Source organism: Megalops cyprinoides, chromosome 18 (assembly GCF_013368585.1).
Source record: "Megalops cyprinoides isolate fMegCyp1 chromosome 18, fMegCyp1.pri, whole genome shotgun sequence".
Lineage (NCBI taxonomy): Eukaryota > Metazoa > Chordata > Actinopteri > Elopiformes > Megalopidae > Megalops > Megalops cyprinoides.
This window is the reverse complement of record NC_050600.1, coordinates 27,641,581-27,667,532: the sequence shown is the minus strand read 5'-3', so window position 1 is coordinate 27,667,532 and position 25,952 is coordinate 27,641,581. Positions and strand designations below refer to the sequence as shown.

The window sequence follows — 25,952 nt, the reverse complement described above, 5'->3', positions numbered from 1 at the left end:
TACTTCATGGAAAAAATTCTGTGACAACTTCCAGAACGCTGCTCTCTCCATAACGAAGAAAGTGGGTTCTACTGTACAACGTTTTGCTGGTTGGTGCCCTGAAAAAGTTTTTTGGCATTACATTATTTTCTGATAGGCCTACACAGAGCGCTTCAATGCCAAGAGCAATAACGTTACATGGGATCCCAGTAAACTTACGTTGCAAAGCTATTTGGAAATGTCCAACACTTAAAAATGACAAGCACTTGTAGCTATTTTTTAAGCCAGCTAATTACTTACAAGGCCTGAGTTGGGGGGGGGGGGGGCAGCCGCAGCCTGCTGTACGCTCTGTATATTTTCCAGCTTTTTGTCCTTTGCCAATCACATGCCTGATAAACTGATAACATTTTAAAATGGTAAACTATGTAAGTCGCCTTGGATAAGTGTGTCTGTTAAGTGACAATAATGTAATGTAATGTAATATGTCAACCAAATTAACTTGGAATTTTTTTTTTGAGTTCATGAGGAGGATGTTTGCTGAGGATTTCATAATGTCATCCACCTCTTTAAGAACCCTACCACATATTCTGTCTTGCCTTTCATCTGCTGTAATTCTGCTCCTAATGCAATCCAAAGGTCTGCCTTTATCTGCCTTACAGTTTCAATCAGGGGAATAGAAGGCATAAAGAGGTGGGAGCAGCAGCAGACTGAATTGTGGTTTTCCATGCAAACTCATTCCACTCCAGACAGAAACAGCATTATAAACACAGAGTGTGTGAAGACACACTGCAAGGTATGCTGGGAAACAGACACCAACTCTTTCTTCATCTTTTCAAACAATGCAGGTCATAATTCACGCTCCTTTAACAAGAATCATATTCACTCAAAGTCATTTGAACACTCGTAAGAGAAACCTGTGTTGACGTCTTAACCAACATTTTGATGATGTACGTGAAACTTAAAGGGGACTCCCACGGGTCATCCAGCCTGTTTAGGATTATCCAGGTGACTGACATAGTGAGACCTCTACAGGTGTATAATATAAGAGACATGGTGGCAGACAGAGGCTGGGGCTGAAGTAAATTAAATAACATGATGAATGTGGGGTGGAATAACTGCCATGCTGATGTGCTAGTATTATTATTACTGCTCACGTATGTGGTTGTAGTGCAGTAATATACAGTATTGTTACAATTGCTGATCACATATGTATGGGGGTGATGGTCAACAGCTGCTTTTCAGCTTAATTTTGACTTTTTATTTCATATGTTTCAATACAAGTCCAAAAGAGCCCAGGTTGAGGTGCCTTCTAAAGTCTCGACACCTCCTGAGAAGGTGCACATTTCGGCATCAGGATATTGCTGCATATTGCCTTGTATAATTGCCATGAGTATGTCAATATGTACTCAACTTCCCATAGTTTTCTAAGATGTCTAGTTTCATATTATCCCACGGTAACTTGTTGTGATGCTTGAATGGTGTTGTGCTTGCATTTGCTGGTCTGGGAGTGTTGTTAGCCTCATCTGACACCGTTGCTCACATAACGTGGATGGATATGCTTATGTTCTTTTGTGCTGGAAGTCACTCTGGATGCAGACGCCTCTAAGTATGAATGTATGAAGTATGAACATATCTCTACCTTTGTCCTGATTACTACTGCACTTGCCCGCTGTCTGTGCCACCATTGAAAGATTTTGTATGCTACAGTTCAGACTTCTCCTCCCATAAACCAATGAACCTGTGCTCGCTTTTCTGAAGCCAGAGTTTAAACATTACAGTTGTGCTGTATTCACAAAGTGCAAATGTGATCGACAGTGCAAGTTTCAGCCATGATAAGTCATCAGCATCATCACTGAGCTCCCTTAGAATACGCTGCAGGAGCTGTAGCTATGATAGGAGTTACCACCCAAGGCCACATTCTCCCCTGGGATGTAATGGCCACACATGCACATGTCCATGTCCTTGGACTCATTCAGCAGTCTGATTAGAAAGGACTTCCCAATTTCTGAGTTGGAAATAACAGAAATCCACCCCTCCCCAGGACACACATCATGGTGTACAGAGCCTATGGTAATGTATAGCTTTTTCCAACGCCCAGTTCACAGAGTGACATCTGTGAGCTTTTCACGTAGTATAGAGGTTCAAGAGACATGCTGCACAGAAAGGCTAACTGTCAGAGGTCATGTTTGGAGCTATTGTCACCTTATACAGTCTTTTGTGCACTCAGAATCCTGAATGGTCAGAAAGTAGACAGGCTATTTTGAAAAGGATTAATGACATGAAGCCAAGGAGCCACACAGAACATTGTTCAAACTCAGACAGGCAAGCGCATGCCAGTACACACACACAAAAATACATGTATACAGGTCACACTGGTCACTATACAAACGGCTATCTGAACTACAGTCAAACTATTAGACATACAGCCATCATCACTTGCATACTGGAAAATGCTTACATTTCATTGTTTTTGCAAATGTAGCCATGTACCTGGTTTGATGGGAGATGTGGGGCTGTGGTAACCCTGGCGACGGTGCTGGTTTGCCAGGAAATATGGGGCTGCTGTAACCCTGGAGACAGGGCTGGTTTTACCAGGGAAAATCGATGGGGTCAAGTTGTTCCTTTTTGTGTGTTAAATGACACCCTAGAACAGGGGTCTCTCTGTGAAGCTGGACAGAGGGGGAGATCTCACAAGCTGCAGGCCATGCTGGTGACAAACGGACAAACCCAATTGCAGTGTCTGTGTTCCAACACACAACTCAGTGACAATATACCAAGGAAAGAGACCAGGACAACACAATCAAGATCAGAACTATTTTATTATTAGTTCTAGTGTACAAAAGATAACACAGTCTAAGCAACGCAGTTTGGTTATACAGTATTTTGGCAACAATAATTCCATCCTAATTTAGAGCTTTAGTTTTACTTCCCAGGGCAGGAGGTCCTGAGTTACTAGCACACATATACACATTTTCTGTTTCAGACTATTCTCAAATCAGGAAGCTGACCCTTCTGTTAATCTCCTGCATTATTATTCACCTGCCTGCGGCAGCTCTTACTTTATTGTAATCACCTTCAGGGCCAGGGAGCGCCAAAAGCTTCCGTGATTATCAGAGAAGTCAAGCTTTAGATTTGGTGTCAGGGCTCCATACAGAATATGCCAGCAGTTGCCTGGAGATAAGTACTCTGTTTACCAATGTGGTAACGATACAATGCTGCCTCAATGGAGCGCTCCCTCCCTGCACCACCAGGGAGCGTGGCACTCAATCATCGCCAGCCGTCTCCGGTGGGGCGGAGGAGGGCGAGCCGCCAGCACCATCACTGCTGCCATACCGGCTCTGCAGGGAGCGGCCCACATACCGCCAGTACTCCCGCCTGATGGTGTCTGTCTCCGAGGCCAGGAGCTCGCACAGCTGCCAGAGAGAGAGAGGACCCATTACTGCACCCATGCATGTGCACACCACTGTTGCTAAGAATGCCTAGCTGTAAAGTAGTCATTATACCAGTATACATCAATTTCGTGTTTTTTTTTTCAGAAAAAGTTCTGTGTGGAAAATACAGAAAATTAATATGTCCAGTATGTTTAGCAAACAAATGACTGCTAAATGATGTTTATGATATACAAGTTAATCAAGTCACAGGTGACACAACTCATAGGACTGTAGTCACTCACACACACACACAAGTGCTGGGCGGTGTACCGGTCCATCCGGTATACCGGTTTTAATTTCCCGTATGGTATGAATTTTTCATACACCGCCATACCACACATGGGATAGCTGAAACTACAGCTGTAATCCTGCGTTTTAACCGAACGCGAATTTTCGCTTCGCATTCCTCGCCCGGATTTGATTGCTTGCCTGAAAAATGAATGTGAGTGAATTTCTGCACGTCACAGCATTTTTAATTGCCAACGCTGCTAGCAAGCTGCTGAAGAGAGGGGGGCTTGGTTTCTAGCCCTACTTGAAGGCGATTGGCTTTCGCCAGGCGAAATTTTCGCTCGAGTTGAACATTTTAACTCAAGCGAACCGTTGCAAACGCTCATTTTGCGTCACTCGCAGTTTCGCCGCGATTAAGTCCACCCATTCGCCTACTGCCATTGATTTTTCGTGCGTTCGCGTCGCTCGTAAATTTCGCTTCGCGTTCGGTTAAAGCGCAGCTTAAAAGAAAAAAATGTGAAAGGCTATATTATATGTCAATATCACATTACGGAAAACATGGAAAACAGTGCAGATTGTCTGTAGTTTGTGTGCTTGCGAAAGCTACAACGTGAGATCGTTTAACATGGATGGCATTTATCGATTTAAATTACATTAAATGCTCATGACATCACAGCTTTTGTGAGGTCTGTGTTCTAAACGTTGTTGCTCATTGCACTCAACCTAACCTAAAAGTTTATTCTCAGTAAATTAAACCGATTTAACCAAATTTAGCTCCTTTTATAAATTTAATTTTGTAACACATTAAGAAAGCTATAAGATGAAGCATTTAAGAGAAAGCTTTGGGATTACTTGCCACTTAATTGTTCAAATTGCCATCCTTGTTAATTAAACAATCTCATGCTGTAGCTTTCGCAACAGCACACAAATTTCTGACAACCTGCTATGTTTCGCGAGCATGATCATTTATTGTAATTATTATTCTGTAAAGTATTTGTTTTATTGTTAATCAATGAGGATAAAGGGGAACAGGTTGAAAGTAATGATAGATTTAAAGGTAGTGTTTCCGCTTCCCCTGCTTCCAGCTCACCAGCCGCAACTGTGTAACACTTTGTACGTTTACAAAATTACACCGCCGAACGGCATACATGGGTACAGCTCGCTAGGTAGCAAGGTAGCATAACAGTCTTAACTGCTGGGAGAGGCTCCGTCGCTACGGTAGATTAAAGAACAGAAATCAGAGATGGAGGATGAAGAAAGTGAGACCGGAGATGTACCAGCAGAAATTGTGTGTCTGCAGTTATAGTTTATAGAACCATCTTAACATATTTTGAAAAAGAAGCAATGTTAAAGTTGTTGGCATATCTATTTTTAAGTTCTGTTTTTACTACGTTGCAGTTTGCACAATAAAAATTGTTTACATTCTGCAACTATTTCATGCATACTGATTCCTTCATATATTGTGTCATTTTGTGGGGCCAAGCAAACCCTGTGTTAATCAAAGCCTTCATTAAATACATGATGAAATTAAAATGTTAACCCGTGATATGCCGTGAAACCGCCAGAATCTTAAAAAATACCGTAATACAAATTTTTGGTCATACCGCCCAGCACTAACACACACACACACGCGCGCGCGCACAGGCTCTATGCCAAATAAATACACCTTTTATTACAGCAAATAATGAACCTGCCTCATTTGCATATAGCTCAGATGGAATTCAAATCTGTACGTAAGGCCCAATGTTGCAGTTTTGGACTATACCCATGTTGATGAATACAAGTAGAAACAAGCCTTTTTCAAAGTTGAATACAGCACAGGAGAAAAAAAAAAACATTCTAAGAAACCCAATTAAATCACACACATACACCAGAACATTTACTTCCCCAAATAAAAGAGATATTTCAGCTCTCAGTCAACTGGAAGGGGTGCAACTGAAGAATACTGAAATGAGCATAAATCATAAAAAAGAAAATGGTGAAATATATTTCCACTCTGTTACTAAGCCCTGCTGAATAATTCTGACTTATCTTTCTGACTTATTTGCATATTATTGCTATCAAGTTGTGCTGTTCATAACCTACAGTTTCCTACAGTTAAAGTAGGTGTGTGAAGGCAGTACTCCATATTCAGACCAGGGCATACATGCACTGTCCAATACTCTTTTGGGCCGTAAATCACATCACAATCACACAGTCATATTTCCGGGTTCAGGTTTTTTTTAATTTTTCTTTTGTTAAAATGAGAATCTGGGCTCACCTTCCAGCCTGCTGCAAGTGGCATAATTAGAGCCCTTAATCCTCTAGCCGACACCACTAGTAATTGGGACACCCTGTGAACTGTTAAACCCCCCTAGCACTCCCCATTTCATCCCATTCAGCCTGCAGCAAGAGAAGTCCCTCTACAGATGAAGGCGGCACAAAACCCCAAACCAGCTCCAATCAGGTAACATTAATGAATGTCTGCATTATACACCAGACTGGAAAGATTCAATCCAGCATTCGTATCCTGTCAGGCCTAGCCCAGTCTGGGTGATACCGTATACTCCAGCTGGACAAAACACAGAGCCTATGCTATACCCTTTGGCTAGCCAACACAATCAATGAGTCTATAGCACACCCTCCAGCTCACACCCCATGCAACATTACCCTTATAACACTGTAAGAATATGATGTATTACCTGGGTACCTAAGGTAAGATATTTAATTTTCTTAATTAATAATAAAAGTGTTAGCAATATGCTGCATGCCCAATGCTCACTTCCAAGGCCTTGCCCAGGGTCTCCTCCTGGTTGCCACTCGAGCCCTCTAGCATGTCCTCATAGATGTCCACCAGGAAGGAGGTCAGGTAGGGTGAGCTGCAGCTCTTCTGCAGCTCCAGCACCTGCTCCAGTAGGTTCTGGTAGGAGGCCAGCCCACGGTCCTGAAGAATCCTGCAGCAGGAAGCGGGAGGACCCACAGCATCACACCCCACCCATTCTTTGAGTAGCAAGCGTAATGATACTCCACCACAATGTGCACTCAGAAATATCTGGCAACTTTTTTAGTTGGACATACCATGCACTTAAAATTAAAACAAATAAATAATGACTAAAACAACTGTGATATAAAAATTGCATTAGGGCAATTAACTTAATTTTGGTATAAAGTACAGTACCTTTTGGATTATATTGAAATTTTTGACTTTTTCACAGAAAATCTTAATGTGCATCAAGCTTCAATTAGATACACGTTAAATGATAACTGTGACAGTAGTGATCTTTCTTCAGAATGTCACCTGATGTGCACTCCCTGGTGTGGAAGAGCTTATTATTCCACAGTGCAGCATTACATCACCTGCTAGAGAGGACAGTTCCTGTTTCCCATGCTAATATATACAAGCTAATCAACACGAAGAAGACAAGAGTCCCGCAGCCATTCCAGAACACCTCGACAGCAATGCACTGTGCCAGCTTAATAATGGTCCTCTAATGCCGTCATTTTACTTCAGCATCATTCCACTGAAGGCAATGCTCTGTCTGGCTCCAGTGAATATACACTGCCTAAAACATTTGCAGCGGCTAAATGATGGACCAATCCACACCAAGGAGTAGACTTCAAACAAGTTCATTTCAACAAACACAATCTAATGCATTTTCAGTGTGCTCCATTCTACAGACAAATCAGTCATTACCCCAAACGCAGAGCAATCACTTGCCCAAGTGGATCATTACTTCCATCTTTCATCTACACCATTTGAAAATTTCTTCCATATATGAGGAGAAGAAAAAAAAAACAGTACAAATACATATTAAATTCACTTCAATTTAAAAGAGCTAACTTAAGAGAAGATCTCATTCAAATCCATGTTTGCATTGATTTTTATTAGTTATGAATGTCAATTCAGAAACTTGGTATAAAACATTACTTAGTGCTAATTATACTTACTAACAATAAACACACACAGTTACTCCCAGAATGCAAGCCTCATCCTGTCTTAATGACAGTATCCCTATAATCCAAAAATCAGGTGCACCATGCTGCGATGCCGTCCATATCCACACCAAGCCTGAAACCTACACTTGCTCCTGGGGTGATACTAGTCTGAGGAGGTATTTCAATGCAGTGGTAATCCAATTAAAAGTGACCACAGCAACATCTACTGCACGTGTATGGAATGTCACTTAATTCTTGTGCTCACCTGTTTCTGAATATAAATTACATTACATTACTGCCGTTTAGCAGACAATCCAGGGTGACTTACATCAGTTTTTTTCCATTTATACAGCTGGATATTTACTGAGGCACGGGTACAGCAGCAGTGCCCCAGCGGGAAACTGAGCTGGCAACCTTTCAGTTACAAGTTCTGCTCTTTAACCACTATGCTACACTGCCAAATAAGAGTGTAAGTGACATTCACATTGATGTTACAGCTCAGAGCATGATCACATACCCTTTCAGATATTGACATTGATATCACAGCTCAGAGCTTGATCACATACCCTTTCAGATAGTTCCATGCACTCTCGTTGTGCGGGGCCTTTTTGATTTGCTCCAAACTGTACCTATGCAGGAGAAACAGAGAGAAACAGAGGTTTTAATGAAAGAAACAGACATCAGTCTTTTCTGTCTGAACTGGAATGAACACCACCTGAGTTATTCTAGAACCTTGTACTAGACTACATTCTTTATCAAGAGTTCCTTATCTTCTGTCAATGATACCAAATCGCAGATACTCATATTTAATGAGCTCTGATTGGCTAGTCACTTCCTGAGTGTGACCTCACTATAATAGTAAGTATAAATCAGTTCTAAAACCTCAATACATAAGGTCATGTAAATACATCAATGTTTATATAAATGTAAATAGAAATGGGCCCTGGACGATCCTTGATAGACCTGTTAAAGTGTGTGAATGGGGGGAGCATATACTTACAAATATAAAAACATATTGTTTATACAACTCCAATAAATGAGTTTATTTATATCATGCTACAGTATTCGGTAATTCACTGCCAAACTGATAAGTGTTCTGAAAAGAAATCAATGCATTCATGGACAGAGAAGCAGTGCTATAAAAGACAGCCATGCAGAGAGACTGAAGCAAATGGACCAAGCGAACCAAGCAAGAGGATCAAACCCCTGCAGCAGTATAATAGCATAGCAGAGCTCATCATAGTATAGCAAAGCATAATATAGCAAAGCATAGCATAGCGTGGCGCACACAGCATTGCACAGCACAGCATATCACAGCATAGTACAGCAAAGTAAGGCTTAGTGTTTCAGCACATAGCATTACATATCATAGCATAGCATAGTGCAATACTGCATAGCACAGCACAGTTACGCATAGCACAGCAGCATATACTGTAGCATTGCACTGCAGGGCCTTCAGCCAAAACAGCAGCAGGCCCTGATGGTTCACTCTTAGCCACACATGTGCATCCAACTGCATTAGACCCCTTAGTAACATGGGGTTGCCTGGGAGTGGGCCAGTACTCACTGCACTTCTCTGTCTAGCACGGCTGGATCCGAATATCCCGTGGTGTGGGAGATGACAAAATATCTCTGGTTCCAGGCCGAATTATTCCTCACATCCTCCTCTAGCAGCTGCTCCACAAACTCCAGCTCCCCATCCCACAGCTTATACTCCTGTAACATACACACATACACATGTAAGGCTCCAGCTCCCCATCCCACAGGTTATACTCCTGTAACACACACGCATACACACACAAACATGCACAATAGGGATGGGACAATAAATCAAAATTCGGTATATCACGATCCAAAAATATTACGATCCATCTTGTAAGTCAGAAAATGATATCACGATATTTGCTACTTTGTATTGCCCAATGATGCGCTAATAACTAGTTAATGCAAGTAGAGCTTTACCTGCACATGTCAAGTTCAATTAATTGTCTCTTGTTGCCCATTCACAACCAAGAAATTTATTTTCATTGTTGCTTTTGGTCCGAGCTAACTTAAGCCAAAGATAGTCTTTGCGTTACCTATCATACTGGACCGTAACTCCACCACATCCTTGGCAATGTATTTATGTAGCTAATGAAGTTGTGTAGAACAGTGGTTCTCAACCCGTGTGCCGCGGCACACTGGTGTGCTGGGAGGCAAAGTGAAGTGTGCCGTGGAATTTTGAGGAACCCGATGCGTTTTTATATAGATGTGTGTATGCACTTATACTCTGTGAAAAGACTGATGTTTTATATTGTACTATTAACCCTTTCACACGTAACTTATTTTTATGCTATGTAGCCCGCGTCATGGTTTGGTATACGTTTTCATTACCGTTATTAAGCTTCTCACAGTTTTCATTTAGCATTTGCTATATTTTTTAACATTAAATCGCTGTTTCCTCAAAGCTAAAATTAGCTAGGATTTTTCCCAATCTAGTGTTTTAACCACACCGGTTTTAGCATACGCGCTAAACAGCAAACCACACCGGTGTGACCATACGTGCGAAAGGGTTAATGGAGTAATGTTTTATTTTATTTATTTTATTTTAGTATGTTGCTGTTCATAATGTCGCACTGTCGGACAAGTTCTTGCTCCAATGCACTTCAATGCATTTTTAATAGATTATACGATTGCCTGTCTGATTTAACCATCTGTTTGATAATTATTTGACAGTCTGCTGTAGTGCAATATGGGTCTATCGAATCGTGGTGATATTGAATTGCGAACCTCATATCATATATCAAACTGAATCGGGAGATAACTATAGTGTCCCATCCCTAATGCACAATATGAAAGACTCCAGCGAACCAACCCACAGTTAATACTAATCAAACATATAAAGTATCTTGAATTTCTCTTCATACCTGGAACCAGTTTTGCTGCCCTTGTTTGTTTTTAAGAGTTTCTATGTCCTTCTAATAGTGTGGACCCAGACTGCAGATACTGCATCCATACATGCTTACCTGAATAACCCACTGCCTGTGCTGCCAAGCATGATAGTTCTTGGCGTCCTGGCTGAGGATGTCTGCAATGAATTCCAGCTCCTCAGATGGGTCATTCAGCCACTCTACCACCATGCGTCTATGGTGCCTGAGAGAAACACCACCACAGATGTTACCCCTCAACTCACAGAGATACCCATTACAGGTAACAGGGCGCACAGCCATAAAATAAAATAAACAAGTAGAAACAATCTAATGTTTTTTAGTTTGCCAGTGCAGAGAACGCCCACTTCACAGGCAGCCAGTGGAAAGACAATCCATTTTACAGGTAGTCAGTGTAGACACCACCCACCAGTGTAGAGACCACCCATTTTACAATTTTACAGACAGCCAGTGTAAAAATGATCTGTTTTACGAGTAGCCAATGTAGAGAAATGAGGAGAGGTGCGACATGACAGTAATTAGGTTGGCTGTAAAACAGGGAATCAGCTGCATTCTGAATCATCTGGGGAGGTCTGCTAACACTTCTGTGGAGGACAGGACAGGGCTTAAACCAAGAGTTGAGATATATGGGATGTTGTACAGTATGGATGTTGAATCTGCAACTCTGCATCACTGTCTGTGAAAGAAAGGTTACTATCAAGCACCACCCCCAGGTTCTTCGCACGCTGGGATGATGACAGTCATGACCATAATCACGACCACTTCACCAAACACTGTAACGGGACTATTTCACACTGCTGCTATTATTGTGGTGATGACAGCAGGATACAGGTTAACTTTACTCTTAAGCAAAATCTGGCACCATGTAACAATATTATTTAAACTAATACTAACCTACTCTCAGAACCTGCTTCGGGCCAATATTTCCATCCCCTGTCAACCTCACTGGCTATGGAATGGAACAGTTCTGATGAACAGTAGAGATGAACTGATGTCTTCTTACATGTTATGCCAGTGTTATCTTTTCCAATAATATTTTCCAGGAGTCTCTCAACTGCCTTTTCCTGGGGTCAGGGAATAATTTTCCAGTTCTTCCCCAATTGATCTGGGTTTTCTGGTTTTTTGATTCCATCTGGAAAATGCTCTCTGTACAGCACTTTGTGACAATCTTGATTGCAAAATGTGCAATAACAAATCAAATGTGTTTGAATGCTTGATAATGTTGCTTTAACAGATCACTGTTAGATTCATTTTATGTTTGTTTTAATATGATGCAGGCATTGCATGATGGCAGTCTTTTTCAGGTCTATCTGCTGTAATTCAGGGTGCCCTGCATCTGTAACTGCTCCGTGTCTCTCTCTGTATGTAACATTTCAGCCCACATCAATTACATTACATTACTGTCATTTAGCAGATGCTCTTATTAAGGAGAGACATAGGTCACAATTTTAAATATTTATACAGCTGAATATTTACTGATGCAATTGTGGGATAAATACCTTATCCAAGGGTACAACAGCAGTGCCCCAGTGGGGAATTGAGCTGGCAGCCTTTCAGTTACGAGTCCTGCACCTTACTGCTACGCCACACTGCTGCCTACTAGTCACTCTGAATGAAATAAATAGAGCATGTGATGGTGGTTACCAGACTTGGTAGTTCTTAGGCTGGTCCTCAATGATGGCGGTGATGTAGCGCATCTCCTCCCGCAGGTCCTTGTCCAGAGCCTGCAGCAGAACTCGCCGGTAGTGCCTGTGCAGCAACACACAGCCCAACAAAGACCATGCTTCCATCACACTGAAAGACGCATGCAAGATGTGAGGCTGGAAATTACATTTTGGGTCCCGTTGCAATCTCATCATTCCATGCCCTCCTAATGGCAGTAACATCTTCATAAATATCGTAATGTCCTAATGGTATTTATGTCATACATACACTACTTGTCAAAAATACCAAGAGTCAAAAACAGATAATCTGAATCAAAACAATCATGCAATCGTGAAATTCTTTATGAAGACTACAACTCTTGATCAGAATTTCATTTACAATTACATTTGAATTTATCACACCACCACTCATGAGCAGATTACCATATATCACAGATCAGTAACATTTTTCAAAGGGCATTTTATCTTATATAGGGAAACACCCTCTTAAGGAACTGAATTCACCTCTTTGGAAACAGTGGGATACTACAAATGTTAAAACTATACAGCATGGTTCTCCTGAGGACACATGGTTTCATTAAGGGTCTATGGTTTCCTTAAGGACCCTTGGTTTCCCTAAGGGTGCATGGTGTCCTTGAAGGCATATGGTTTCCTTACCATACAGTGTAGTTGGCAGCGTTCAGTTCAATGGCTTCAGCTGTCAGTGCCAACGCCCTCTCACTCTTCTCATCATTCTTCAGCAACGCCCGGAAATAATCATATACATCTGTGACTATGGGCAGCAGGGGTACACAGGACAATTTGAAAAATAAAAGAAATGAATTTAGAAAGATGCAAAAATGTGATTATAAAGAAGACAGACTCAGGCATCTCAAATATCTGAATTTCAGAAGGTGACCCAGGTTAGAGTAAAACCTACAGCTCATAACAAGCAATTCTAATTTGTGCTCACAGACCAAGCATATGTCTGCTTAGTCTTTTAGACTTTGACAATGAAAACTAGCTTCTATAAATGACTGCAACAGTACTTTCCTAATGCACTTTCTAAGAAAGTTATTCCTACATTTTTCTAAGCATTACACTTGCAGTAGGAAAATGAGGCACATGGGATGCAGCTGATTATTAACTAACTCCCTGGGTTTTCATTAACCATCAACCCAATGCAATACATCCAATTATTAATAGGGGGCAAGACTACAGTTTGGGAACCAATACCATAAAATTATCGTGTTGCCTCAGATGCATTAAGTTTGTAAGCACAGTTTCCTTCATGTGGTGTTTCTTACACTTCTCAGAGTATGCAATTTTCACAATGGGGTTGGGACCGTCATCCTGTGGAACTGGCTCAAGGTCTGCCCATTCTTTCCTGTCTCTGTAAGGATATCAGAAAACAGGTTCAGTGGCACATAGTATCCATAACTAGAAATGTTCCACAGATACTAACAGAGCAGGGTGTCATGATGATGATGATAATAAAGTCTGAATTCATGTTAACATGGGCCAGGACCATGGTATGACAAAGATCTCAAAGAAGACCACACTGGGGTATACAGAAGGTAGACCAACTTGAAAAAGACACAGACAGTGAAAGAAACTAAATGAACTTGCTGCGGCTCAGCTATTCCATTTGTGCATTTTTCGCTGCTGCTCCCATATTCAATTTCTATTTGACGTTGGTAGTAATGACATTGCGTGCAGGCTGTGGACCACCCCCCTCCTCTCACTCAGGTCTGCACCACCTGCAAGGACTCCACCCCAGTTCTGAACCCAAGCATTGGGGGGTTTTTCAAAACCTCAACCACCTCAGCAGCCCCAACTGAGTCTGTGAGCTTCAGCTTCCCTACAAGCTGGTGATCTACAATTCATTGTATTATAGGCGAAGACAGCTGAAACCACTGACGGTGATCAGTGATCAGTGATCAACATGAAATCTGAAAAAAATTAAGAGAAATCTAAAACTAAAACAAACTGCTGACACATGTAAATTCAAACAGCAGTGCATGGGGTTGTTTGTATTCGCACATGTTGTGATAATCACGTGACAACCAGGCGATCATGCTGCAGGCTAACTCTAACACAGGAGCCATGCAGAGAAAGCAGCCGCTTCCATTTTACTGTGTTGCATCCCTCATTTCATGTAGGCCACATTTCTTTACTCCATCTGTAGTGATCCACAGCTAAGCCTAAGGTGCTTTCACACTAGAGCTTTTGGTGCGGACCCCGAGTCTGCTTCAGCTGTTAGTTCGGTTCGTTTTGTTGACGTAATGCTGTTTTCCGAAGCCGGATGCACATCAGGGATCGTACCCGAGTCCTCCAGAAAACGGGGGTTTGGGGTATGGTTCACCTGAACCTCGCATTTGGTGTGAAAGCTATCCGATCTAACCAGGAAGTAAACGCTATTGATGATGTGTAATTTATTATTTGCTTGTCGTATCTAAAAACTATTTGGAAAATAACTGCAGGTAGCCACACTGTTCGCTCACCATTGAGGGTATGCGTGTACGCTCTGCAAGCAAAGCTGAAAATTAATTTCGCATTGCCGCCTGTCTCCGCAAAAACCTCCTTATCCGAGCAGCTCAGACAGCGGGAAGCATTTATGGCAGTGAAAATGCCGAACACGGTTATTTTGGTGCTGACACCATATTAACAAAAAGATGAATAAGATAAATATAGTGTGGCTTTCCATTCTGCCTCCCTTTTGCGTCGTTGCCTAGCGACATTGGTAAATAAAAGCTGCATGTTCCTTATGTGTTGATGATGTCAACGGACCAGGATTCGCAACCAAAAAATGTAACGTGAAAGGAGACCAGCGGGGGCAGGGGGAGGGGGGGATAATTGCACTTGAGTTCGGACCAGCAAAACGGTCCAAGTGTGGAAATAGCCATCAAGACGACTGTCTCTCTGCCTCTTGGACCACAGCTTTCCCTGAGTCATACGAGTCATCCTTCGATGACACCTTCTTCCTGTCCTTATTACTTCTAATGACAGCATTTATTTAAATGGATTATATTAGCACTGCTTCTAGTATAATTGTTAGTAGGAGGCATTCTGTATACAACCGCAGCACAGACCTTTAATGAATGAAATTCTCTCTTTATTGCTACCCAAAAGATAATTATCATCTTGGATTTCACGCCAAATAGAACACGATTATATCTACAATGTATGAAGTAGTGTGCAGTACATTAGTATGGATTGTACACTGTTTACCACTTCTCATCAAATGGTCTCAAATGGTCTGGGCAGAGTTAACCTACACTTGGTTGACACATACATTCTGAACGATCTCATTCCTCTCCATGCTTCGATCGAAGTTGCATGCGAGCTTTTGGGAAGCACTGGGTAATGTGCTTTTCCAGTCTGTGTGAAGAAACGTGGCCCTGGCTGTTCAATTGCTACGGTTTAGACTATGTAGCCTAACGTCTCTAGTTATGACTATTTTATTAGTGAATGTGCGTGACTAGTGATGGCCGCAGGGTTTATAAGGAGCCTATAGTAACGTTACACATATTTGAAAGCTCTACCAAATGGCAGTTTCATCAAATAATCCGTGTGACGTAATCAACAATCAAGCCTACTTTAACTATCTTAACAGCACATATGGTTTCTTAAATTTAGAGAGTCATATTCTTACGCTGGTAATGTGGCTAGTTACCTGCAATGTATTGGTCGCTGTGTACCTCACTACCTTATCTTACCGACCGTCTAGTCTCACCCGGTTATTTTACCAGATAGCTTACGCTACTTTGTTTTCATAATGCAGTTGTCCTAAATCTCCGGATTAGCTCTGCTATCAGGCAAGTTTTTTGCTTAACGTGTCATCTCTTTTCAAGGAAATAAAAACATGCTAGCTAGTTAGCTTTAATTTGCAACAGCTGTTTAGAGGAGCAAAATACAATGAATCAATTCATATTTCCTTGTTGAGTTTAGTATGTGTACTTTCGATTCGTACGGTGGAAATCCCTCACGGCATTGTAGCGGGTCCTTCTCCAGATTCAAGCGTGGATCCTTCCTACAAACCTACCTGTAAAACACATATCCTCCTCGAGGCTGGTCGCCTGCGTATTCGATCTCAGGATCCCCTCCAATCTCTTCCTCGCTTCGCTTCTCCTCCTGCACTTCTAGCACCACGTTGGATGGTTCTTCTAACCCCGACATTATGAGGCTTTCCTACCTCGTCCTGTGGCCGTAGATTTGTAGCTAGACCAACAGCAGGATGTCGGACCATCATTCTGGTGCACCGCAGACGTCATTTCCTATTTCCAACTATGCAATGCTTTGCTGTATTTGGAAGGGGTGGTCCGTTAGTCCTTACCTTTACAACAATGCAAGGTAAATCCACCGACTAGTGTAAGCAGTCATATTACAGCGCTTTGTTTATTCATTTAAATATAAATATGGAAGTTAGTTTGTGCTGCTTCAGAGTTTATATTAGTCTTATACCATTAACATTTAAGGAATTAAAATTCACATTTATTTTACATAATGCTGATTCATTTTAGTGCAAACCAAGTCATTTTGGCTGATTAGTGTCGGGTCTAAAAAAAACTTTTATTCGTATATTTTTGTTTAGGGTGACAGACTATTTGAACATAAGAGTGCAGAAAGTTCAGGAATACCAATGGCTTCACAACTAATATTACAGTACAACACAGAGGGTACTTATCTGTATCAGTAATAAGCAGTGTTCCCCCTGGGTGTGCTTCAGTGCTATCGTATCACTCCAACCAAAAGATTGTGGGCAAATGTATGTATATGTATTCACAGTCTAAAGGGGCAAGTCTTCCTTAAGTGACAGAGGGTGGTGAATTCTGTTCTGGCCATAGGATGCAGCTCACTACTGGGGAGCTAACCCTGAGACTATTTCCAAGCTAACACCTTCCTGTACGGATGCCAATGTTCAAGAATGGTTACTTTACAATTGCTCAATAGAGAAGTGGTATAAACATTTTGCATGAATCTGCTGTCTCAAAAGTAACACAACATTCCTGGATAATTTAAAACCCCCTGTACTGCTTTGGGTACCTTGCAAGCTGTAACTCATAGTCAATGCACACAGACTAGTTCTCGTGAATACAATACACTTCTTAACTTGGTTAATAGCCACAGTAGCCAACTGCTACAAATCCACTTTGACTCGAATAGTTGGGGACGAGAAATGCCTCATCATGATGAATGCATGACAACAGGACACCCTGAAAAGCATTCGCAGGCATTATCAAAATTGCATAAACCCCAAAGAGTAGTAGATTTCCAAGGAACATTTAAACAGAATAGCTCATGATTTAGGAAATCTGATCAGACATACCTCCACCTAGAAAAATATATTCATTTCATCAATTTCATATTCCTTCACACTACACAAATGTGCCTTTGATTGTTTAATTGAGCACTTAACCAGAACAGCTAGAAGTAAGTAACAGCATAACAGCTATAGTAACAGTGGAGACAAAAGCCCCAGTGCAATCTCCTCACTGGCCAATCACTGCTTGCCATTTCCATTGATGGGCAGCTTCTTGTAATCATCAGAGTCAAAGAAAGCCTTGATTTTCGGTCGGCTGGCCATGTTCTCAGTGAAAGCCTTCAGGGCAGGAAAGGAATCCAGGCAGGATGAACACAGAACCTGGTGGTTCAGCAGGACCTCGAAGAGACTAGTCAGCATATGAAATCTAGCCATGAAGAAGAGGACAATGATCATTACAATGGCAAAATTAGTCCAATTCACCACCACAGACTGCAGAAATTACAAACTGAGTAAAGGGTTCTAACAGCTTCCCCCAATATAGCATTTGAATCCATGTCTTGTGGAAGAACCAGCAATAAGTGTTTAATAGGATAGTACTGTGGCTTACCTATGTCATCAGTGAAAACACATATAGGCAGCAAAAAACAGTGTTCAGCACTTTCAGGTTAGAAACCAAATGGAATCCTAATTTATAGTGCCCATTATTCTAAAATCCAGAACCCTCACATGAACACATGTTTTTGTGAAATATTAAATGAAAACTCCACACTCCACTCAGTGTGGTCACAGGTGACCCTCAGTTTATCTACAGGTGCATATAGGTGACTGTCACATACTCCCAGTGTTTGATTAGAATACAGGTGACCCTCACCACTTGCAGGGATTCTACAGATGTCTGCAACTGAGGATATTTGTGAGCACTTGTAGCAATAACAGACTCATGCACTAAGACTTACACACCTGTCTTACCTGTGTTTAATCTAGATTCTTCAGTAATTGAAAATTTAGCTTAACCTAAGTAATATTCTATAAATATAAACATCAACATCAAAAGCTAATTAGCTAGCTAGATAGATAATAAGACAAAAGAAAAAGTTATGAAAATGAACTGAATAATTAATTAGATAGCTCCTGCATCATAACTCCAGGAAAAAGTAAACATAAATGCAGTTTATAAAAGTGAAAAATTTCTTTTGTTAGTTACAAGAATAAGCTATCTAGCTATTCAAAAGGGTGTTTTTGAAAGGACTTCTGAATAACCGTCTTGTCATAACCCCATAGTGATTCTGAAGTCTGAGGAAACAACTGCCAAGTCTGGTCTTTTGGTTTGCTGCCTTTTCAGGCCAGCACATGATCCTCATGAACACTTAAAGAGCCACTTCATTCCCTTTGTGTCTGAGAACAGTCTTAAACAGTGAGGCTGAGTATGGGGGGTATGACACTAGCACAGCTGTCATGGCGCAACTATGAGACCACAAATGGAAAGACTGTGAATGGCAGGGGCTTCTTGTAGCTAGAGAACCCTCATTGCATAAACTGTGGAAAGGCAGTTTACTGACACCAATCTAGAACTCTAGACACCATGTTTCAGAAGCCACTGTAATGCACTTAATGTATATCTTCAGAGTATTATCTTAGTTAGGTTGTTTCAGCAAAAAAAATGATTTACCTGGTCACCAACAAGAAAACCACTTTTGCTGCGGGCCAGAACTGCATCAACCTTAGCAAGATGGCCTGGGAGATCTTTTATGTACTGGTCTTTACCAGTTTCCTGAAAGAGAGAGTAACATGAAGGGAATGTGTCAGTTGCATCCACATGCTAACCTAGCATATTAGTTATGGCATGTTTACTGTAACCCAATAGTTCTGGTTCACCTAGGCAGTCCAATTTTTTCTACAAAAACCTACATAAGTTATTCTAGCAACAGTTAAAAGAAATTGTTCTGTTTCTAGCATAAATACATAAAAACTCTTCTATATGAAAGTTGTAAAAATTTTTGCCCCAGTATAATATACAATATTTATACAATATCTAGTGCATCAGATTTTGAGAAAAGAAAAAACAAAAAAGAAAGGAGAAGATTACGTGCAGGTATTTGACACGCAGGTCCTCCACACTGTCATTCATCATGTCAATAAGGGCTGCTTCTTTCTTATCTTTCCCATAAGTCCCTGGAAGGTCAGATGCTGCCTTTACTGTCTCATACCAGTTGGGATTTTCACACCCCTTGGACTATTAAAATACAGAGTATTTCTTTTCAAGATTGGCACAACAAATTATAGTGCAAATTGTTTGTCACTAACAGAAACTGATGCATGGCTTCCATAAAAGTGAAAAACATTGTTACCATGTTTGCGGCCCAGGTACCTCAGGATGGAATTGGAGTGGAAAAGAACAAAGTCTCCATCTTCAAACTTTGGCAGCTGGCCAAACACCTAAAAGAGGTCAACTCAGTCAGTCATTTGACAGCATCTCTTTCAGCTGCCTGAAAGACCACATTTTGTTCATATAAATCACAGCTATTACCAATTCTGCACTCACCACTATACAGACAATTTGATTAAGATGAACTCTTTCCAAAGCAACATATTACAGCCTCATTAATGTCTGTGGTAACTGACATTGTACTTAAAATTGCTCTACGAAAGTCATTTTTTAAAAACAAGTGAAAACTCATAAGCAGCAATATTTGCTCCTTGCATATGTGTATAGTGACCATGTATGGCCAGGTGGGTGCTGCTAGTAACATCTTGTAGGAGGACATTCATCTCTTGCAACAAGGCCCAACTTTTTATTGATGAGGTCACTGCTTTCTGAGACTGAGGTTCAGTTTCCAACTCTGTAAATATGCCCTTCACCACCTCAGACGTGTGTGCTCAAAGAGTCATTTATTTAAAACAGCTTGATACTGCCCCCAGGTGGCACAAGGGGTTCAATCACTTAAGGATTGTTCTATGAGAAAATAAACCTGAGGAAAGCATTGGTGCATTCTGAGTCCAAAGCTGCCTGAGCTGTGAGCTAGGGTCGCGTACTCTGGATATGATCAACATTTCCACTGGGTTTGTTTCTTAATTAGACAAAGTTGAAATTATAACTGTAAGATACTGTTTCTTTCCATGGTATATGGACTTCCAGATCACAAATGATTATAAACTCTCTACACCCACACAGCTTGCTTTCAGATCCCCTTTCATCCAGTCCTCGAAAGCCACCACATTCTCCTTTCACTCCTGGTCCTGGTCTGCCAGCATGAACCTCATGGCACCACGTCGCCCTGCCAGGACACAGGACACACCCATCAGCACCAACCCCAGAATGCATTATGGAACGTATCAGACACCAGGGATATATTCCATTACTTCAGAAATACCTTTCTGCCATATCTTCCTTATACCTCTCCCTTAATCCCTCAGTGAAACATGTTGAGGAAATGAAGTGATGCAAAGATAAAAAAGGGAGTTCCTAATGCAGTGAGGGAAATGGAGCATCTTTGCTCAATTACACATCATCATGTTCCAGTGAAACATTTAGCAGCTAGCAAATATGTGGGAACTTACATCACAGATCCTTGACAATGCCTCTCCATGAGGATACTGCTACGCATTTTCCACAGGAGGGGACAATTTTTAAAATGAATATATAGGTCCAGATGTTACAAGATAACTGGAATAAGCAAGACTACTTCCATGTCATTCCCACTCCATATCTCTTTTTATTTCAAACTCTAATGGTTTGCACATGAGTAATTTACATTGTTGTATAGGTGCACTGAATATACAGTATTCCACTTTGGTGAGAGCCATTTCTGAGCCGCATCATCACGTGATGTTCACAAGGAAGAAATTAAGGAATGGTACCTCTGAGTAAAGTATGTATGTGATGGTATAAGGAGGCACTGGAATGAAGAAAGAAAATTATTAACAGAAAGGTTGCAGCAAAAAAACGGGTTCCTTTTCTAGATTCGTCATGGTGCATTTGTGCAACCCAGTTAGTTCAAATACAGTTTTGTGACATAACAGCTTGCAATCGCTGAACTAGCTACTCGCTACTTACACTATATGGACAAAAGTATTTGGCCACAGCTGTTTTTCAGGGTTTAGGCTAGGCCCCTTATCTCCAGTGAAGGGCAATCTTAATGCTTCAGCATACCAAGACATTTTGGACAATGCTATGCTTCCAACTTTGTGGCAACAGTTTGGGGAAGGCCCTTTTCTTTTCCAACATGACTGTGCCCCAGTGCAAAAGTAGTGGTTTGATGAGTTCGGTGTGGAAGAACTTGACTGGCCCGCACAGAGCCCTGACCTCAACCCCATCAAGCACTTTTGGGATGAACTGGAACGGAGATTGCGAGCCAGGCCTTGTCGTCCGACATCAGTGCCTGGCCTCATAAATGCTCTACAGAATGAATGGAGCCTGAAACAGGAGACATAACATGTACAGATCCTCAGATATCTGATCAGTATCTGACTGCACTGACAATGAGTAATGCACAGAGAGACATAAATGTACAGGTCCTCAGATCAGTATCTGTCTGCTTTGTTAAAGACCATTGCATAGAGAGACATGAAAGGGGGAATGTATAAATTACCAATCTTTTTGGTCTTGGGGGAGGAACAGAGGTGTTTATTATCAACACAAGTAGTATAGATAGAAACACTATTGAAGTTGCGAAGATAGGCCTGCCATTAAATGTATTAATATCAAAATGAAATCATGGGGTCACATTACCTCACACAAAGTCAATATGCACGATTCCAAAGCAAACTTATCCAATGTTTTCTGAAGTCTTTATGAAACCTTTTCGGTAAGGCAACTAGCTAAGTTGTCTTAGAGACAGAGACAGTAGGTTGATTCTAGCTGGGAACAGCAAATCTCGATGCGAGGTAAAGGGCCCAATTCTCAGAGTTGTATAGGTATGGGGTAAAGGGCCTAACTCCTAGTGCTCTATAGATAAGGGGTAAAGAGCCTAATTTTCAGTTCTGTATAGGTATGGGGTAAAGGGCCTAACTCTCAGTTCTGTATACTGTAGGTATGGGGTAAAGGGCCTAAATCTCAGTTCTGTATAGGTATGGGGTAAAGGGCCAAACCGTCAGTGCTGTATAGGTATGGGGTATGCCCCACCAACCTATAATGTCACAGATGGTGCCATCCCAACATGACTGTGCCCCAGTGCACGAAGCAAAGACATGGTTTGATGAGTTTGGTGTGGAAGAACTTGACTGGCCCGCACAGAGCCCTGACCTCAACCCTATCGCGCGCCTTTGGGATGAAATGGAACGGAGATTGCGAGCCAGACCTTGTCATCCAACATCAGTGCCTGACCTCATAAATGCTCTACAGAATGAATGGGCACAAATTCCCACAGAAACATTCCAAAATCTTGTGGAAAGCCTTCCAAGACGAGTGGAAGCTGTTATAGCTGCAAAAGGGGGACCAACTCCATTTTAAAGTATATGTATTTGAATACAATGTCATTACAGTCCCTGTTGGTGTAATGGTCAGGCGTCCGAATTCCAGTGCTCATGTTAATAGTAGTGCTCAAAACCATACATAGTGTTCAAGTAGTGCTCAAAAAACATTTCTCCACCACAGTAGCTCAGTGGTAGAGCGCATGCCCCGCATGCATGAGGCCCTGGGCCCCTGTGAAGCAAACGAACCATACACATTTGACTTGGGAGATTGAAATATTCTATTCTGTGCACCTTCCCATGGAAAAATGGAAAGCTTTGTTTCCTTATTAATCTTTTTTGTTAATATGGTGTCAGCACCAAAATAACCGTGTTTGGCATTTTCACTATGCCATAAATGCGTCCCGCTGTCTGAGAGTGATGCGAGCTGCTCGGATAAGGAGGTTTTTGCGGAGACAGGCAGCAATGAGAAATGAATTTGCATGTTTGGTTGCAGAGCATACAGGCACAGTGTGGCTACTGCAATTATTTCCCTGAATAGTTTTTTGATGCGAATTGACACGTAGCTGTCCTCTAGTCACATTTAGTCATCAATAGCGTTTACTTCCTGGTTTTAGATTGGATAGCCTTCACGCCAAATGCGAATTGCACTGGAGTTCAGGTGAACTGTACCCCAGAACCCAGTTTTCTGGAGGACTCGGGTACGGTCCCTTGGTACGCACCCGAGTTCGGAAAACACCTTCTACATCAACAAAACAAACTGAACTAATGACTCAAGCGGACTCGGGTCCACACCAAAAACTCTAATGTGAAAGCACCCTGAGAATGGCAAGGGTTCCATCTGGAGCACCTGGAGTTTCATCTTTGAGCCCATTCCTATTAGTATCCACATCAGCCAGGATGTCTATGCAGACACTGTCACCACACTCAGAAAATGTCTTTATGTGGATGATCTTATCTGTGGAGCAGTTGGAGGCTGCGGATACTATACACAAAAGCAAAGGAAATCATGATGACTTCAGGTATGTCATTGTGCAAATGGAAAACAGATTCAAGTGAACTTCAGAAGAAATGAAAATAGGAAAAGGTGATAAAAAAAATTCTAAGATGAAAATTCAGTGATCTAAAGGTTCTGGGATTGACATGGAGACCCAGCTCTGATGATTTCATTGTTGAATCAAGCAGCCTGATGTAAATCCCAAAATAAAGAGGAAGAACACAAAATATGAGCTGCAAGAATTTTTAATCCAGTTGGACATCTGTTACCATTCACAGTTCAAGAAAAATATCTCAGAGACTTGGGAACAAGGTCTGAAGAGAGATGCACCACTGTCTTCCAACCTGTCCAGTAATTGGCAACAGTGGAACAGACTGACCTTAAATCAAAAGGTTCACTCCGGAGAGCTAAACCCATTTAACCTGCATCAGCCATATTGCTTTCTTGCTTTTCAGGCAAACCTAGAATTGTAAATAATAGGAAATAAACTGTATAAGAAGAAGCTTTATAAATATCTCCCATTGCCTACTCTGGGGTGAACTTTTTAAAAGTCAAAGCCTAAATTTGTTTTTGCAGGCCTAACACTTAAACACTCAGGGTTTCACATAGAATCATGACGTTGACATGACGTTGGAAATTATGGAATTGAAAAAAAGTTCAACCCCTTCCAGCCCATCAATCACATCCAATTAACAATACATGTAAATTGAGTTTTTGTGTAAGTATCTTTTTATTTGTTCTCTTTTGGCTGCTATTACGTCATCTTCGTATTACGTAGGTGATGCAGTGTTCAACAGCAAAGTGGGCATTTGGGGATGTACTTCAGCGATAGAGATTATGCTTTGCAAGTGTGAGGCCTCTCGTTCAATCCCCATTATTTCAAGTTTTGTCACAAGAGCAGTTGATCAAGAGCATGATTTCCCTGTTAACTACTGAGAAGCAGTAATTCTAAGCATTTCGAAAATTAGCCGCATAGTAACATGTAAATACGACTCGCTAACGAAAAGAACAAGGCCAGCTTGAACTGAATGTAGGCTTATTTTTAAAACAAGTGCTGAAGATAAACGTAGAAATCTGCCAGCTCCACTTTGCATTTCTTCAGTAGTGACAGCAATATCCATTATGGCTATAAATCATTGCAGACAGAACAAGGACAAAATGTTTCACGACCGGTACCTAAAACCGCCTATTGTGCAGATATTTCCGTCAGCGATTACAGTGTATTCCTCAGATTCATTCTGGCAACATGCTGCTACATTTACATTTACATTTATTTATTTAGCAGACGCTTTTATCCAAAGTGACTTACAAAAGTGCATACAGCAAGTATAGCGACAGTACGGGGACAGGATGTGTACAGTTCCACAATGAGACAGTTCTCAGCTGAGAGTAGCGTCTGTTTGAGGACACAGTACTATTAGATTTGTACAATTACAGCCTATAGGGCAACTAATACGATACACTTTCAAACGGCGGACTTCGACAACTTCAAACGGTGCAATGAGCGTCAGGGTAAAGGCGGCAACAAGAGACAATTTAAAAAGCACAGCAATTTACGACAGCACTGATGGGCGGGGGGGCAGCAATTGTGTGCTGGGTCAGTCCAGGTAGAGTCTGAAGAGGTGCTACCTTCGGCAACGCGATTTCACGGGTTTAACTTAATGTTGTTCATCCTCAGCAATGTGCTTATTGACATAGTTTGGCATTTTATTGTCCTTGGGGGTTTACAACCAATGCATGAAATGTCACACGTGCGCACAGACCGATACTGAACTTCGTAATAGTTACAGCAGTTTGGCATAAACTATAGCATACCATTGGGTAAAACTCCGAACGTAAAGGAAAAGGTCGTGCTCGCCCAACGTGGGGCTCGAACCCACGACCCTGAGATTAAGAGTCTCATGCTCTACCGACTGAGCTAGCCGGGCTACCATATAAATGCTTTTGTAATTCAAATCCAGGCTCGTATTGTAGGGAGCCGCTGGACCTGTCGATTCCTGCAGGAGACTGGTTTTTGGGGATCAACTGTTCTCCGCAAGTTTTAATTACTTTTAGATATATGTTGCAGGTGGCTTGAAACTATATTAGTCCCTGGTTCGACTAAACTTTGAAATAATAAAGGGACTAAATTACACAAGAGGCCAGTTGAGCAGTCGG

The 25,952-nt window shown here is 41.5% G+C and overlaps 1 protein-coding gene, 1 non-coding gene and 1 pseudogene across 2 annotated transcripts; all 3 read right to left on the bottom strand.

Annotated features, from left to right (window-relative positions):
* Positions 1-2,842: 2,842 nt before the first annotated feature.
* Positions 2,843-16,371, bottom strand: fnta (farnesyltransferase, CAAX box, alpha). Its single transcript, XM_036551361.1, has 9 exons — positions 16,169-16,371; positions 13,431-13,516; positions 12,802-12,916; positions 12,125-12,229; positions 10,559-10,685; positions 9,121-9,269; positions 8,120-8,182; positions 6,400-6,571; positions 2,843-3,392 (listed from the first exon to the last, which is right to left on the bottom strand). Exons 1-9 carry the CDS (start codon positions 16,300-16,302, stop codon positions 3,243-3,245), a joined length of 1,101 nt encoding a protein of 366 aa, XP_036407254.1. The 5' UTR covers positions 16,303-16,371; the 3' UTR covers positions 2,843-3,242.
* Positions 16,372-17,626: 1,255 nt separating this feature from the next.
* Positions 17,627-24,230, bottom strand: LOC118793048 (annotated as a pseudogene).
* Positions 24,231-25,650: 1,420 nt separating this feature from the next.
* Positions 25,651-25,723, bottom strand: trnak-cuu. The gene has a single exon. It is a non-coding gene; the product is annotated as a tRNA-Lys (tRNA).
* Positions 25,724-25,952: the final 229 nt, after the last annotated feature.

Coding starts and splice junctions, on each gene's coding strand:
- fnta (XM_036551361.1), bottom strand. CDS start 16,302: ATGTCGGGGTTAGAAGAACCATCCAACGTGGTGCTAGAAGTGCAGGAG. Junction 12,230..12,801: donor GCTGCCAACTACACTGTATG/GTAAGGAAACCA, acceptor GTTGCTGCACAG/GCACTACCGGCGAGTTCTGC. Junction 9,270..10,558: donor ACAGGCAGTGGGTTATTCAG/GTAAGCATGTAT, acceptor TGTATGTTACAG/GAGTATAAGCTGTGGGATGG.